General features: G+C 53.4%; 1 protein-coding gene across 9 annotated transcripts in view; it reads left to right on the forward strand.

Moving 5' to 3' along the window:
* LOC122392008 (maestro heat-like repeat-containing protein family member 1) overlaps positions 1-15,962 on the forward strand; it is a 46,440-nt gene that overhangs the window by 18,632 nt on the left and 11,846 nt on the right. For all 9 annotated transcript variants that reach the window (XR_006258441.1, XM_043386413.1, XM_043386416.1 and 6 more), the window contains 16 exons: positions 681-829; positions 1,387-1,514; positions 1,817-1,889; positions 2,482-2,671; positions 2,919-3,070; positions 3,280-4,141; positions 4,464-4,643; positions 4,917-5,021; positions 7,040-7,218; positions 7,559-7,690; positions 7,987-8,130; positions 8,690-8,880; positions 9,228-9,360; positions 9,791-9,982; positions 12,154-12,272; positions 12,586-12,703. Coding sequence is in view for 8 of the 9 variants with exons in the window: in XM_043386413.1 (XP_043242348.1) it covers positions 681-829; positions 1,387-1,514; positions 1,817-1,889; positions 2,482-2,671; positions 2,919-3,070; positions 3,280-4,141; positions 4,464-4,643; positions 4,917-5,021; positions 7,040-7,218; positions 7,559-7,690; positions 7,987-8,130; positions 8,690-8,880; positions 9,228-9,360; positions 9,791-9,982; positions 12,154-12,272; positions 12,586-12,703 (3,047 nt within the window). In the remaining variant the exon portion in view is untranslated. The remainder of the gene's footprint in view (positions 1-680; positions 830-1,386; positions 1,515-1,816; positions 1,890-2,481; positions 2,672-2,918; positions 3,071-3,279; positions 4,142-4,463; positions 4,644-4,916; positions 5,022-7,039; positions 7,219-7,558; positions 7,691-7,986; positions 8,131-8,689; positions 8,881-9,227; positions 9,361-9,790; positions 9,983-12,153; positions 12,273-12,585; positions 12,704-15,962) is intronic.

Below are 15,962 nucleotides of genomic sequence, written 5' to 3' on the forward strand. Positions count from 1 at the left end.
TTGTTACTTGTGGTCGCGGCCTTCGACTGCTCCGTCATGGCAGTTGGCCTTGTGAAGGAAAACAGGCGATCTCTCACAAAAACCGGCATAGTTGTGGAAAGCCAGCATTGGACATGCGAGCAGACGCTGGTTATTTACGTCGTGTTACTGTTCGCCTGAGACTGAATGCCTGCTCTTGAAATAACTGGAAAACAAATCCTATATCTCAAGGAAAAGTTCCTACCCGATGTGATTTTCTCTAAGCAGTTAATCCCCTACCTTTGCATTGTTTACCGGCTCGTACGTTATCAATTGTGTTGGTGGGTGTGGCCGAAAAATGACCTTAGCAGTCGGCGCGCCCTAAAGCCCCAATTAACAGAAGACAACCCGTGGCGCATCTCGTTTTCAGTTCTTAACCCGTGACAATCTCAGGTCTGCTGGCGTCTCTGTTGACTATCAGCTAGCCGTACTGATTTTCTATCCTTACTGACGTTCTCAGGTCTCCGGTGTCTTTGTTGAGGTGGCCGGTGACATGTACTGACTTCCCACCCTCCGACGTTCCCAGGTCTGCTGACGTCTTTGCTAGACGCGGCCGGTGATGTGTACTGACGTCCCATCCTCTGCTGTCCCCAGGTCTGCTGACGTCTTTGCTAGACCCGGCCGGTGACGTATACTGACGTTCCACTCTCTGCTGTCCCCAGGTCTGCTGACGTCGCTATTAGACGCGGCCAGTGATGTTCAGGACGAGGTGCGAGCGTCAGTCAGCACAGCAATATTCACACTGGGACGGAGCAAGCCGTACGATGTGCTGCTCACCGTCTTCAACTACCTCACTGCCGACCGGCCCAAGGTAATTCACAGGTGTTACTGGTGTCTCGTGCTTTCGGTCTCCGCTCCAATGAATCGCGAAGGAAGTTTGTGATAATGTGGGAGTTCTTATACTCTACTTTCTACTTAAATGGTGAAATGGAGGAGTATCCAAGGTGATGTAGGCTGTGTAACGACAGCGTTGTACGTACTGGTAGGATGGTAGGTACATATTTGAACGATATTTGAGCAACTACTCCTGTTTGTAGGAAATTTTATCTCCACAATTCCTCTCCACAATGCCTGTTTTTTTTTCTGCAATACGATCTTAGGGCACATGCCGACGCATGCCCGTCCATTCTCTCCTTTTTGACCGGCAGGGGCCTAGACCGTGAGAATATGTCGCTAACCCCGTCCATTGATCTCTATTCCGACCGGTAGGGCTTTATGCAGCGGACCTGCATCCTGCATGCTGTGGAGATCTTTCTCTAACCCTGTTCTTGTCTCCTTTGTAACCGGCAGGGCTTCATGCAGCAGATCTGCATCCTGCGGGCTGCGCACTGTGTATGTTTGTCCCTGACTTGCCCTTTCTCTCGACAGGGCTTCATGCAGCGGATCTGCATCCTGCAGGCCGTCGAGGAAATATGCCGTGACGTGGGCGCCGAACTGGACGACCACGAGGTCATGGAGATCGCGCCGCTCATCGTTAATGAGATGGTCAGCAGCAAGTGAGTCCTGGATGGAAAGCTACCGTCATGTGATCTTGGTGGGACACGATTGCCGAGTAAGGTGACGCGGAGTCCCTGAAGGTTTTCCTGGTGAACCGGAAGGTTTCGTTTACTGTCCATCGAATGAAGTTGTCGCGAGTTATCCAGCTTGCAAATAGCTTTCGCACTTAATCTCCTGAGCGAGTTGAGCGTGTTTTGATTTGCTACGCAGCCTGTTTTGTCAGTATCTTTAACTTCCGCCCGCTATAATGGTGCTGCCCGCTGACTGCAGCACCCCCCCCCCCCATCTCTCCTGTTCTCAGAGAGGTGATACCACAGATCCAGCAGCCGTGCTCCGAGGCGCTGGTCGGTCTGGGACAGAACCACTGTTTCCAGGTGAGGTCTCGGACAGAACCACTGTTTCCAGGTGAGGTCTCGGGCAGAACCACTGTTTCCAGGTGAGGTCTCGGACAGAACCACTGTTTCCAGGTGAGGTCTCGGGCAGAACCACTGTTTTCAGGTGAGGTCTCGGACAGAACCACTGTTTCCAGGTGAGGTCTCGGGCAGAACCACTGTTTTCAGGTGAGGGGCAGACGCGTGAAAGTGCTGGTGGAGGCCCGGGGGGAAGCTCGGAGTCCTGTGGGCTGAGGGGTCTGTCTCAGCAGATTTGGGTGGTTTCGCAGGGTACAATGTATATGCTCTGCTTTGCTGACATCCCATGACAATTCTGCTGGGCCAATCAGGTTGTGTTCTGCTCCATCCCCTGACAAGGTGCCTTTTAGAGATATTTTATCGATTAATCAGCTTGATGTTGGCTGTGCGTGGCTGTGCGCCCGCTTGGTACACTCCCAGCTCGTTTACTCCCTGTCTAAAAAGAACCACACTCCCTGTTTAAACGCCTTACCCCCCGACATTTTCGTTTGTTCCTTTTCTTCCCTGACCCCTCCCGACCTGACCTGTGACCTCTGTGACCTATGTGCGCCGCCAGGTGATGGAGATTCTCACCACCAAGCTGGAGACGTCTCAGCTGCCACACTTTTACACGCTGCAGACCATGGGCTCCCTGGCCACCTCAAACGTCTACACTATGGTGCCCTTCCTCAAGGGCATCCTGGGGCCCATGCAGCCCATGCTCAACATGGTCAAACAGGACAACCTCAAGTGGGCCTTCGCCTTCGGTGAGTGCCGCTGAAATCAGATCCTTCTCTCGTGTTTCGATTTTGTCAGTAGATCTTCAAGTATTGGGTTGAATTATAGTGACGCGAGGCCGCGGTAGCCGTCCTGCTTTTCGCTAACTTTCGATTATTGCTGATTTCGACAGGGCAAAAACAATAAATGAAAATCGAGGTACGCGAAATATCGAGCAAGGCCCATAACGTTGTTTCTTGTTCCTCTTTGTTTTCTTACCACTTCCTCCTCCGCCAGTGATTGCCCGGTTCTGCGAGTGTATCACTGAATACCTGGCCAACATCGATAAGGCGCCCGACCCGCTGGTCAAAAAGGAGTTCTACTCCACGGAGATCAACTCGGCGTTCGACATTCTCTTCAACTCCTGGCTCACCTCCAAAGACTCCAAGGTAAGGGAAGATTCTCTTCGCTTGGGCGAATATCGTATATTTCGCGAGGATCAGGCGTCATTTTCGAGCCGAACCGCTGATGCTTATTGTCTCTGAATAACTTGAGCATGATTGAGTGCTAGTTTTAGAGAAGGAATTGTCAGAGCTCACTGCTCTCAACCAGCCCCACCTAACCTTCCCTTCTCTTCCCTACCCCTTTCGTTCAACAGGTGCGACTTCAGGTGGCGGAGTCGATCGGCCAGATGGCACACATCATGGACACGGACAAGCTGTCCGAGTCGCTGACCAAGCTGCTGCCGGCGCTGCTGCAGCTCTACAAGCGCCACTCGGAGCCCTACCCGGTCACCTGCGCGCTGGCCATGGTGCTGGACGCCTCGCTCATCACCGGGAAGCACGTGCTGGAGCTGCACATGGAGGCCATGTTGACGGCGCTGTTCCAGCAGGTGTGCGCCGTTCCCGACTACACGCTGCCACTGACGGTGAAAAACCATTACGAGGTCCTGCGCTGCTGCGACACGCTCGCCAAGTGCAGCCCCGATCCGGTAGTGAGCTTCTACCTGAACCGGTTGGGCCACAGCTCGGATCGTGTACGGACCGGGTCGCTGACCGTTCTCAAACACCTCATCAACGCCTCAGAGTTTGAGCTGGCGCAGAAGGTGCCCGATATCGAAGGAGGGTTACGCCTGCTGCTGATGGACCCGTCAAACAAGGTGAAGAAGGCGCTGACGCAGGTGATCATGGCGCTGGCGCACCGCGGCTTTCTGACACAGCAGGACGGCGCCGTGTTCGTCGAGTTCATCGTGCGCCAGTGCTGCCTGCCCGACGAGCCGCCGGCGCGCCGGCCGGCAGAGGCCGATGTGACGGCTGAGTCTCTGCGCTCCATGTGTGAGAATGTGCTCCACCTGCTCAGTACTACCGTGGACCAGATGCTGCCGCTGCTGTGGCCGCACCTGCTCGAGTATCTGACGCCAGAGTATGCCGGCGCGCTGCCCACGGTTATTAAATGCGCGGCGCAGCTGGCGGGCCGGGCGCGGAAGATGGACCCCGAGCCGGACATCTACGCCAACAATCGTGAGTGGAGATTGTGGACGGGGAGGTAGCTACTAACCTTAAAAGGTTGCCTGATATAGTTGTCCTAACAAGATGAACTAACTATGCACGTGGGTTTTATAGCGAATATCTGTTTTGGACATTCAACTTTGTGCCTTACGCCATTTCATTTCAGCCTTCAAAAGTTTATCCGATCAAATGCTTGCTTAATTTGTACATTGTATCCCGCTTTCATGCTGGAAGTCCGGTACTGAGGATCGGTACCGTCTCTCTGCAAACTCACTGACTTGATTAGCCGCCGTCTTCTCCCTCGCTCTGACCGCCCCCTGTTCTCGCTCTCCAGCGAACCTGCACCAGCCGGCCACGCTCCTCTCCTACCTAATGGTTTGGCTCGGCTGTCCGGAGCCCGGCAGTCGCGGACACCACACCCTGCAGCTGATGGAAGGTGTGGTGAACCAGATCAACACCGGACTGGCTGAACTCTGGGACCTGCGGCTGCCAGAGCTCACCGATAAACTCAACGGTCAGTGGTGGAACTGGGTGGTAGTACCGGTGAGAAACCCGCCGATGAACACGGTTATGTCGACTAGCTATATTAAAAACTCTTCAGTTGGTGTTAGGCTCGTTATAGGCACTTGCTAAAAAAACTTATCATGTGACCGCGATCGGATAATTTCATATGCGAGTTGTTGTCTGAGTGCGATCTTGATATACGGGACCACTTTGTCTATCATTCTCAATGAACAGATAAATCGCTCTCTCACTATCCCTCGCTCCCTCTTCTCCCGATTTTCAGAGAACTACGACGGCCGCCAGCGCCGCGAGTGGGAGCAGTCTGTTCTCTCGTTCCTGCGCGAGTCGCTAGTGGCTGTCGACAATCAGGAGTGGGTCGACCAAGTCGGTGAGTCCGCACTCAGCCCGAGTTTACCACTCAGCCTCGGTCTGAGCGGCCGTGAAAGAGGGAGGAGGCGGTAGTGGTGGTGGGTGGGGTAGAGTAGACTGTCGTAGATTGACGCTTCTTCGTTTTGTTTTATTTTATTTGAGGGTAGTATGCGTCCTGTAGTGACTGCTGTTTCGCACTTCATTGCGGCTCGGCGTTAGGATGTGTCTCGGCATATTGTAAAGTATCAGCGCGTTTTTAGGCTATGTCGCGGCGCGGGCTGAGGATATTATGTCCGCGGCACTGTGACGCGGGCCGAGTCTGTATGTCGGCGTCGCTCTGACCATCGCCGGTCGACGGCTGGCTAGGCGCGCTCGGCAGGTTCTCGCCGCTGCGGACTGCGGCCACCTCGGCACTGGTCATCAGCCCCCCTCCCCCGCTGGCCACCCCAGTGGCCGCAGCGCGCAAACAGATGGATTCGGCGGACGTCGGTCAGTAGTCGGTCCCGCGCGCGCAGTGGTCCCGCTGCTCTTCTAATCGAGCTCGTGCGGCCGTGGAGACGCTGCTCCGTTCGATGTGGTTAACTGGGCGGCGCGGGGTTCGGTCGGCCGGACGCGGAGCGACTGAGAAAGTTCCGTGGTAGTTTCGGTTTGACAGGAGGTGGTAGAAGATGCGGAATAACAACAACACCCTCCGGCATGGCATGATTCCTATGTTTGGTGTAATACGTGGGTTACCCTCGGTTTGCTGCGGGACTCGCGGGGGCGTGCGGGTGGCAGGACTGACTGACTGACTTCTCGGGGGCTGCTGAAGCTCTGTAGTGAGGGTCGCGGGACCACTGCGTCGCGGCTGATCTGGGCAGGCCGGTACTGGTGTGTGGGGTGCGACTCCGGGTGCAGGTCGAGGTGCTGCTCAGGGTACAACTCTAACTGCGACTCTGGGTGGAGAGTTGAATGCCGGAGGAATGCAACGGCTCTGATCCCGGGTGGAATGGTGCTGGAACATTCCGCCAATAACTGCGTGTTGCTGTGGTGGGGATTAAGAGTGTGCCGCTTCCCTGATCAGCTGTAAAACTTACTTGGGTTAGGCTACTTAGCAGCTCAGCTCAGGCGTCTTTTCAGGTATGCATGTGAAAACTGGATGGTGTTTGGAACTACTGGCCTGGATTCTGAGTAAAGTTGACCGACCTTTACAGCTATGCCTTCATTTGTGTCTTCGGCAGGGGGAGAAAACTGGTTGCAGTGTTAATCTGCATGTCAATCTCATTTTAAAATCTGATGCATGTGTAGATTGGTTCAGAACGCCTTCTCTGGCTCATATATAACAAAATTATGTTTGCTTCATCTATAGGATAGTCACAGATAACAGTAGTACTGTGTACTACTGTGTACTACTGTGTGTACTACTATGATTACTGGGATAGTAATCATAAACTTCCAACGAATCTTTTTTGGTGATAGTCTGCGTGTCTTACATAAACTACGGGAGAGCCTAATAATCTGTTTTGAAAATAAATTTTGTTTTTAGGATGCTGCTAAATATCCTTGCTTTGCTTCCTTGTCTTGACTGTTTCTCTTATCAATATTCGGTTGAAGCTCTGTCATTGAAGCGGAATACCTCGCTCCCAGCTATTGATGTTTCTGCGCATGTCTCTGAATATGGACGCATTACAATATAGCAACACCGGACCAGGCTCATTGTTCCCTTCTCGTTATCGATCAACACCTCCCTGCGGCAGCTGTATAACAACCTTTATGCCAATTCACTATCTCGTTATCTTCACTTATGCCACGCCACCGTCAGCCCTCATTCATCATATGCAACCTGATGGTGCTCTTCTGACTTTTGGGAGCTTCTGCTTTTCCTTGCCTTCTTCTCCGCAGCTGTCTGTCTGCCTCTGGATGATTTTTGTCGCACATTAATTGCCGTCTCTCAATCCTTCGACTCTCAATAACCCTCTGTCGACCCCTGAGACCCAAGACTCCTATGACCCCCGCTGACCCCATGTTGACCCCCCTGGTAACCCGTTATACCCTCAGGCGCCGCGATGGCCGGTCATCTGAGCTCGACGCTGTACGCGGAGCGGCCACGCGAGCGGGCCTTTCTGATGCGCTGTATGGCCGCGTGCGTGTGCCGCCAGCAGCACAAGAAACTGGTCTGCGCCCACATCGACTCGATATTCGCGTCCGTGAGGCACACCGAGTCCTGCGAGAGACAGGTAGGTGTGGGCCGGGGCGGCGAAGTTAGATTGACCGTGACAAGTGGTCAGAAGCAAAATTGAGTATATGCTGATCTTGAGGAAATTATAGACATCAGAATTATATTAATAGCTCTCGCCCGACCAACAGCCTTTGGTGCGACGCCTTTTACATAAGAGTGTTCTGGATTTCCGAGTATTTGTGGCGGGCTTGTTAGCTACAGTCTTAACTATGACAAACCCGCCTGCATTGCGGGGGGTGTAAATTTGGCGGCTTTCCGGGCCTATGGGCTTGGTGGTTGTCTTTCTTCTCTCCTGCTGTGTTTACGATGACTGACTAACGTTTTGCTGTTCTCTCCAGGGCTGCGCGCAGGCGCTGGGTCTGATCTCGTCCGTCCACCTGGACCCGGTGCTGGCCAAACTGGACCAGGTGGCGCGCGCAGAGCTCTCCAAGAAACCCACCGGCCTGCTCGGCTTCATGAAGGACACCAAGGTGCGACGACTCGGGCGGTACTTGTCTGAGAATGGGCCGCTATCTTGTGGCGCTGTGTCATGCTTTTTTCTGCATCGTGTTTTTGAACAAGGCGACTCCTTATCTGATGAGCAAAGTAACAGCACGTTCAACTGGCATGTCGTGAGCTGTTCAACAGTGCCCCTGACATCGTGTCCAACTGTCGTTTTCTCCTCAATAATTGTTTCAGCAATCGTTTTCACTGCTGCTGCTGATAGAATATATCTTCGAACCCTACTCTAACTCTCTCTGACCGACACCGTTCTCCCCACGCACAGGGCGAGGCGGCCCAGGAACGGATGCGCGCCACGGTGATCCTGTGTTACGGCCAGGTGGCGCTGATGGCGCCCCAACACCTGCTGCTTGAGCGCTTCGAGGTGCCCGTGTTCCGCGACCTGCAGACCTTCCTGCCCAACTGCAAGGTGAGCGAGCTGGGGTCGATAATTGCTTTATTACGGTCCAGCCTTTCGACAGCTGTCTGGATAGGCAAATATTAGCCTATTATTATATTATTATATTATTATATTATTATATTAGCCTATTATAATATTATTATATATATTAGATAGGCTATGTGTCCGTTACCTCTTTTTATCTAGTTACCTCGCACAGGACGGACAAGTGATTTCCTCCCTCCCTTCCTCCCTATCTATATTTTCTATCTCCATCTCATTCGCTCTCACTCAATATTGGCTGACCCATCTTTTCTCCCCGGCAGCAAATCTCCTGCCGTCTTTCGGCACTGTGGCTGCGCCGTAGTGCTGTGCGTCAATGCACGATTTATCGCCGTCTGTTTTTGTCGAAGTTATGTGCGTGCAAGACAGTTTGGTTTTGCATTTTCCTTTGGCATGTTATTCATGGTGAATGCATCAGTCTTTATTTTGGCAATCCTCCGTGCAGACTGCGGAGGTGCGCCGTGCCACCGTCGAGACCTCTGGCGAGCTGTCGCGCGCTGCTCTAACCCTCCCCTCCCTTCCTCAGACCGCCGAGGTGCGTCGGGCCATCGTGGAGACCTCTGGTGAGCTGGCTCGGGCGCTCCACCCGGACCGTCTGAAGGAGAGGTACCGGTTCAGAGGCCGGGACCAGCTGCTGCAGTTCACACTGACGGCACTGAGGACCGAACACGAACTGGAGGTGGTCCACCAGATACTGGCCTCGGCCAGGGCACTAGTGTAAGTGAGCGGAGAAAGGGAGATAGTGACGGGAAGCCAGGAGGTAGAGTGACGGGAAGCCGGGAGGTTAGAGGGACGACGGGGAAGGTAGAGTGGTGAGAGCAAGTAACTAGACCGGCCAGGTGGCAGGGAGGGTGAAAAGCTGGACTCAGGAGGTAGATGCGTAAGTTGTCTGTTATGTCTCTTTGTGGTAGCTCGCTGGAGGCTGGACCCCGCCGTACATGTCTGTCGCCGTTTGTGGCCCGTCCTCATTCTGTGTCTGCATCTTTTTTTTGTGATCCGCGATGACCTTTGTCTGGTTGTAACAGGTCGTAGACTCCACTCTGACCTACACCTATATGCGACAGGTCTCTGGACCCTGCGCTCACCACCGAGGACCGGACCGGTCTGATGAAGACAGTGTTCGAGGCCGTCTATCCCGTCCGTCGTGAGCTACCCCAAGATCACGAGTCCACAGCTCAGTACCAGATTCACAGGAAGGTGAGGCGCTCACACTAAAGGTCACACGGCGCGGCTCGATACTAGACTCACTGGAAGCTCCGAGTGGGTATACTACCTACTTCGACAAGCTTGCCTGCCAGCCTATGGATTCTGACGAATTACTTTTAAAAGCGTTTAACATGTAAAAGTGTCTAGCAGAATGTATTATTTACACTCGTATTTATTAGAAAGCGATTAATTAGTGTCTAGTACCAAAGCTGGGCGACCAGCGACAGTGCACTTAATCACGCTGTACTGAGGCCTGTCACCATGGAGAACAACTTGATGACCAGCGACCTATTGCTCCTTCTCCAGATTATCTCAGAGCGGTGTGCACGTGGCGTCTAACCCTCCCCCTCCTCCCCCTCAGATAGTCTCCGAGCTGGACCGTTTGGTGTGCACGTGACGTCTAACCCCTCCCCCCCCACAGATTGTCTCCGAGCTGGACCGTCTGGTGTGCACACTCCTGCTGCGCGACGTCTCGCCGGCCGTGCTGGACGACCTGGTGACGTCACTGGTGCCCTGGGTGACGTCACAGGCGGCCCACGAGCGGGCGCACAGCATGTCCACGCTGGGGATGGTACTGCAGACCTACCTGGACAACGTGCACGTCGGAGAGGGGGTGAGTGCCGGAATAGCGGAGGAGGGCCAGTCCAGCTGAGGAGGTGTGAATATTAGCGAGAAAAGCAATGTGGTCAGGACGACACTTTTTATTCTTGTGAGTAATCGCAGCACATAATCAGTAGATTTAGATTCGATAAGTTTCCCCGAGAACTGCGTTTGCAAGTTAACAATAATCGGAAACACATTCAGCAGCATACCTATACTGAATTTCAAAGGAGCCGAAACTAATGTTGTGTGCATAAAAGGTCACTCGACAGTCGACATTGATGCTGAAATGTTGTTTTCTCGTATGTGCATTCCCTTGTCCAATTCTCCTTGGGTAAGTGTGGGTGTCGCTCAGAAGCCAGCTACCGAATTAGCTTCACTTTATGTTCAGTGGCTTGTGTAAAGGGCATCGACAGCCTGCACACTCTAACCAGACCAATAAATTTGCTCCGAGATGAATATGAACTTGATTTCAAATGGCAATCTAACACCTGGTCTGAGTCGACGTTTATTTACGCTGTATGTTTGGGTGCCATTGAAGGTTGTTTGCCATCCACGCATTCATTCCCTTCCACCGCCCGAGGTATGCTGCGCCATATTTGCTCTAACCAAATATTTCCAGCGCCTCAATGCTAGCTGACGCAGTTTCCCGACAGCCAATGGGCGCCGACTTTGGTGATGTCATGACGAGGCATGGCGGCGCTGTTTGAAGGAGTCTGAGCCACGCCCTCAGTGCTGTATTGAGTCCCGGACAACAGCTGATGGTCCATTGGTGGGCTGAGACACATGGAATTCGGACGTAACGAAGCTTTTTCAGCGATTTAGATGATAAACGTAATTATCGCTTGCGTCTCACATGATGAGACGATTTGAAATAATGCGGAAGTGTCGTTAGTTTCCACGAAAAACATGATCATAAGAAAAATTATCGCGAAGGTGCAAAAAGCGTGCAAATTCTTATCAAATCTACCTGATGTTAGGACATGGGCACGTTTGATAGAAATTTCCATTATAAATCGTTTGAAATTCAGACCTACCCCATCAAGTCGCAGCTTTCTTTTATTGACTCGTTTTCCTAATCTGCGCCTGTAATGAGTGACTGATGCGCGAATTTTGGGAAACCTAACAGGGGTTAGAGCCTGGGGGTTACTTTAAAAAGGAAAGGTGGCTTTCATTAACTGGATTATTGATGCGGTAGCGACAAAAATCCAACATGTCTATTGTCTAAGTAAGTTGATGATGGTTCAGACCAAGGTCGGACCGTCCTACTCGACAAAGCCAAATGAGATAGACCTGCAAAACATTCATTGTGGGCTCAATCGATTATTCCACCGCACACCGCGGCACCAGTCTTCCATTGAGGCATCTGCTGCCCCGCCGATCGTCAAACATTAGAATCAAGAATCAAGAATCAAGGTTGTTTGGGCTCTGGAAGAAGACGTCGAGGTCTATGTTGTAGCCCATTTCTTTTTTGAATTACACGTTCTCCTACATCAGTTTGATTTTTCTTGGGTCAGTCTTGTCCGTCTGCCCGATGTTTGTCGTATCTTGACTTAAATTGGTTAGATGTTTTTGCCATCTTGATGTGAGAGCTTAACAAATTCCATTTATTTATAACTCTTTGTGAGAAAAATCTTCCTCTCTTCAATGTTCGGTGGCGGAACTAATTCCATTAGCAGGTGGAGCCTCCCATACAACATTGAGACGGCCAAAACACACTACCGTGCCGTTCGGTCTGGTTAGTGAGGCAGCGTTTCGTTCTCCTGTATTATGTTTTCTCTGTGCTTTTATGACGACACGTGACGGCGCTGTCACGTGGTGGACAAATAGCCGCGGGAAAACTATACACTGTGGCAGAATGTGACTGTTGGACTGACTTGGTGGGTTGAAAGACTGGTGAGGGCAGCTACTTGTACACTTATGTACCTCCCATTTATGACAAGTTAGGTGTCGTGTAACACCGGGATTATTGGGGCAGGCGTTAGTTTAGTCTGAGCTGCTGGTATCATGATCATGAGTTGTCATTATTATGTCTTAATCCTGACGTAGTTCGCCTAGCCTACGCTGCCACCGATGTCTCGCTTTATCTGTGGCAGCCCACCTTTCCGGGCCTGTTGTAGCCTGCAGTGTCAGCTAAATCGCCCACCCCCGCATCAGCTAAACACTGTCCCCTTGCGTCCCCAGCTGGGCCCGGTGAGTTTCTGCGTGGGTGGACAGCTGCTCGCCACTCTCGTCCCGCGCTGCGTCGACCCCGAGCTCACCATACGGCCCATCGCCTTCGACGCCGTACACACCGTGCTCAAGTGAGTCGCTGCGTCAGTTTGGCGAGTTGTGAGCTGTCAGTCGGACGAGTTGTGAGTTGCATATATCTTCAGCTGCATCTGAAGAATACAATAGGATAATTCTTATCTTTGTTGGCTACCTTACCTTATTCACAAAACGTCGGCTCATTTTTTGTATTTGCATACCACGCATCAACCCCCCCCCCCCTGCTCAGTTTTGGGCTTCTCTCTGCCTGGTTGTGGTGCCCCTTTGCCCATCAGGATCCTCTCGCTGATTCTATGCCGTGTATGTAACTCTCAGTAACAGTCTACCACTCCGTTTTCCCGTCTGCAGGATCCTTTCGCTGTACGAGGGCAGTCAGTGGGACATGGATGCGATGGCAGAGCTGAGAGAGAAGATACTGAACGCCGAGGAGGCCAACATCAAGGAGGACATGGCCACACTGTCCCAGGTGAGGGCGGCAGTCTGGGGAAGAGAGTGGAACGTTGATGATAGGGATTTGACAGCATGTTGTTTGTTGGCGTGGTGTGCGTTTGAAGGTGCTGTCAACTCCACATACTCCACAATATGAACTTACACATATAATTACATGATATACGAGTACATAGATGGACATAGACCTGTACATCGAGGTCTATGCTATGACGACTTTCATGACAAATATACTTAGGTCTGATATAGATAGAGGCTCTTTGCGAGCTCTGAGCACATCTTCGAATGCTATTCAAACTGGTGTAGAAGAACGCGTAATTCAAAAAAGAAATGGGCTACAACATAGACCTCGACGTCTTCTTCCAGAGCCCAAACAACCTTGATTCTTGATTCTTGATTCTATTATGATAACACTTCCAGTCTTTCCATAAGATGCACATACTTACGAGTATAACTACACGGAACATATTCGTATCCCACCATTTACCACATCAAAAGAATTAAATATGGGCAGTATCATTCTGCCATTTATCACCAGAGTATGCAATCTACTGAGGGCATCTACGAGTTATCGTGGTCCACAATGGACGCAAACCAGCTCCACCAAAGGGTCCGCACTATTTCACGGTAGAACGAGCTCTATGACAGACTAAGACGCCATTCGCGTCTTAGGCAACCGCGTCTTTGGCTGCCCATCCACGGTCTGGAACCCATAACTCCCTTTTTATCCGGGGCCTCAAACTCTCAACTCCCTTATCAGGAACTCCTGACTCCCTTATACAGAGCTTCGAAGTCTCTTATCCGGAGCCCCTCACTCTCATAGCTGAAGCCGAAGTTCGCTGGCCGCAGCCAAAGACTCCACGTAGTATGGAGGGCCCAGATTCTCCCCATCTGAGCCACCAGGCTCGTCCTCTATCCGTCCCTATAATCCCCTGACCACGCCTTAGCTCCCACTTCACTGCCAATAGATTGTCTAGTCAGGCTTTTCATACTTTCCTGTAAGGGTCGCCCACAGTTCTCTGTCAGGGTCACGCGACTTCACTGTCCGTGCCGCCAGCGCAGCATACCGTCCTGTGTGGTTCGTGGACTTCTCGTCGCCCTGCCGGATGGTTGAGTGTAGCACAGGCTACACTCAACCCGACACTCCTTTGTGTGTCTCACTGACCGACGGTGACGGTGGCTGGCGTCGGTGTGGCCGCCGCACCGTCCTCAGTCAGCAGGAACTGCATCAGCACGATGATGTAGGTGACGATGGTGGAGCTGATGGCTACCATGGTGGGCCGCTGCAGTCGGTAGAACGCCAGGTCGCCGATCCCATCCAGGTCGCGGCGCGTGGCCTCCAGCAGTAGGAGGAGCTCCTGGTTGGTGGCCACATCGTCCGAGTGCAGCCGCAGCAGGTCGTCCCGCAGCTGAGCCGAGCGGTCGATGAGGCGCTGAGCCGACTCACAGGGCATGATTAGGCTGAAGGTGGCGCGGTACATGCTGAGGACGAAGGATGTCAGGTGGTGGTGGGCCTGCCGTGAGCGCACAGTGAGAACCAGCAGGAGGTAGGTGTAGATCTTGGAGAGGATGCCGTAGAACATGGAGGACACCAGCTCTATGCGCATGCCGTCCATGAGCCGGCGGGAGGCAGTGCTGAGCGCGTCGTGGCGGCGCCGGAGCAGAGTCAGCCGCCGCCGGCAGACGGGGCCCTCCTCGACCATGGCGCGCACCTCGTCGTTGAGCGCCGTGGCGCCGCAGCTGATCAGTGCCACCGCCAGGCTCAGTTTCACCGGAATGAAAAATACGCAGATGTCGAGCAGCATCTGCAGCAGAGCGTAGAATACGGCCGCGGCGCAGGCGTCGGCGCCCTCCTCACACCGGCGCCGGATGCCCAGGTGTAGGAGGTGGTTAACCAGCACAAACCCGGCCACGGCGACTGTGAACGCGAGCAAGCGATGGGTGAAGCGGCGCAAGTTGGCGCAGGCGATCGCGCGCCGGCGGACGTCGACCGTGTCGAAGGTGCGCCGCGCCTCGGCGAGCAGTGCCGGGTAGTGGCGTCGGCCGAACAGGAACGTGCACGTGATCGGTAGCCAGGTGACCACGTCCATCACCCCGAAGAAGGACGTGTCGAAGGCGGTGGCGAAGAAGGCGCCCGTGGCGTTCAGCTCGCGCAGACCCGACTGCAGGTCCTTCAGCGCGAGTGCCAGCGACGCGTAGGTGAGCGGCGCGTACAGCAGGAGTGCGTAGGTGGTGGGGAGCAGGCCGCGGCCGCTGCTGTGGCCTGTGGCGCGCAGCAGCCAGACGATGACTCGCGCCGACCAGGGCTCGCGGCACGGCGCCGCGTCCACCATCTCCTGCTTGGCCCCGGAGCGGCGGCCGCTGACCGGGGCACTGTCCCGCGGCCCGGAGATCATAGAGGGAACGTACACTGGGTGGGGCGGGAACTCGGGGCTGACCTGTTGTAGCATCGCTGGTGTCTGCCGATCGCCGCGCTGGGTGTTCAATTGCTGTCTGTTGGAAAATTAGCTGGAAAATCGGTCTGTTTGTCTGGTCTGGTGACGAAGGGATCCTTCGATTGCCTGTGTGCCTCAGATCAGCTTCTCTGCCTTTTCTTTTCACAACGATCCTGAACGAATTTTCAACACCGTCTAGGACAAACTCTTCGTTACCGAACAAGAGATATGATTGGCTGCTTCACTCACTAGCTGTGGAGGGCCCTCAGCCTTTACTCATACCGACAGCAGCTGTCTGGGCTCATTTATACCACCTCCCATCGACCGCGTCCTCCCGTCCCCTCGGACGTCCGAGCTCTGTCTTTTTCACGGGACCCTCCTAGACGTCTTTTGCCCAGTCAATGGGTGACATTTGACGTCCCAAACGCCCGCAAACACAGACCGCAATGGTGCTCTTTGCTCGGGTAGGTTGCTATAGATAGTCTGTGCATTGTGGGCGAGGAGGTGCGCCATGCCATCCCGCACTGCCACTACCTGCGGTCGCCAATGTTTGGGGAGTTGGTCGTAGCGTCAACACGGGCGTGCTGTGTGTTTGATGGCTACAGCAGCGCCCAACCGCGAATTGCAATAGCAGTGGGCGGGTGGCCGGGCACATGGCATTTGTCACCGTCTTTGATAAGTTACGTTTGGCTGCCTGCGCTGCCCGTTGGTTTTGGTCGATCATATATGGTGTTCCGTGGCGTGTTTGTTTTTGTTGCCGTATTGTGTTTTTGTTGCCGTATTGTGTACTTGCTGGATGGCGGGTGTCCGGGTGTATGCCGCAAATTAAACGGCTATTTCCAC

This window comes from Amphibalanus amphitrite, unplaced genomic scaffold (genome assembly GCF_019059575.1).
Source record: "Amphibalanus amphitrite isolate SeventyFive unplaced genomic scaffold, NRLGWU_Aamphi_draft 000465F_arrow, whole genome shotgun sequence".
NCBI lineage: Eukaryota > Metazoa > Arthropoda > Thecostraca > Balanomorpha > Balanidae > Amphibalanus > Amphibalanus amphitrite.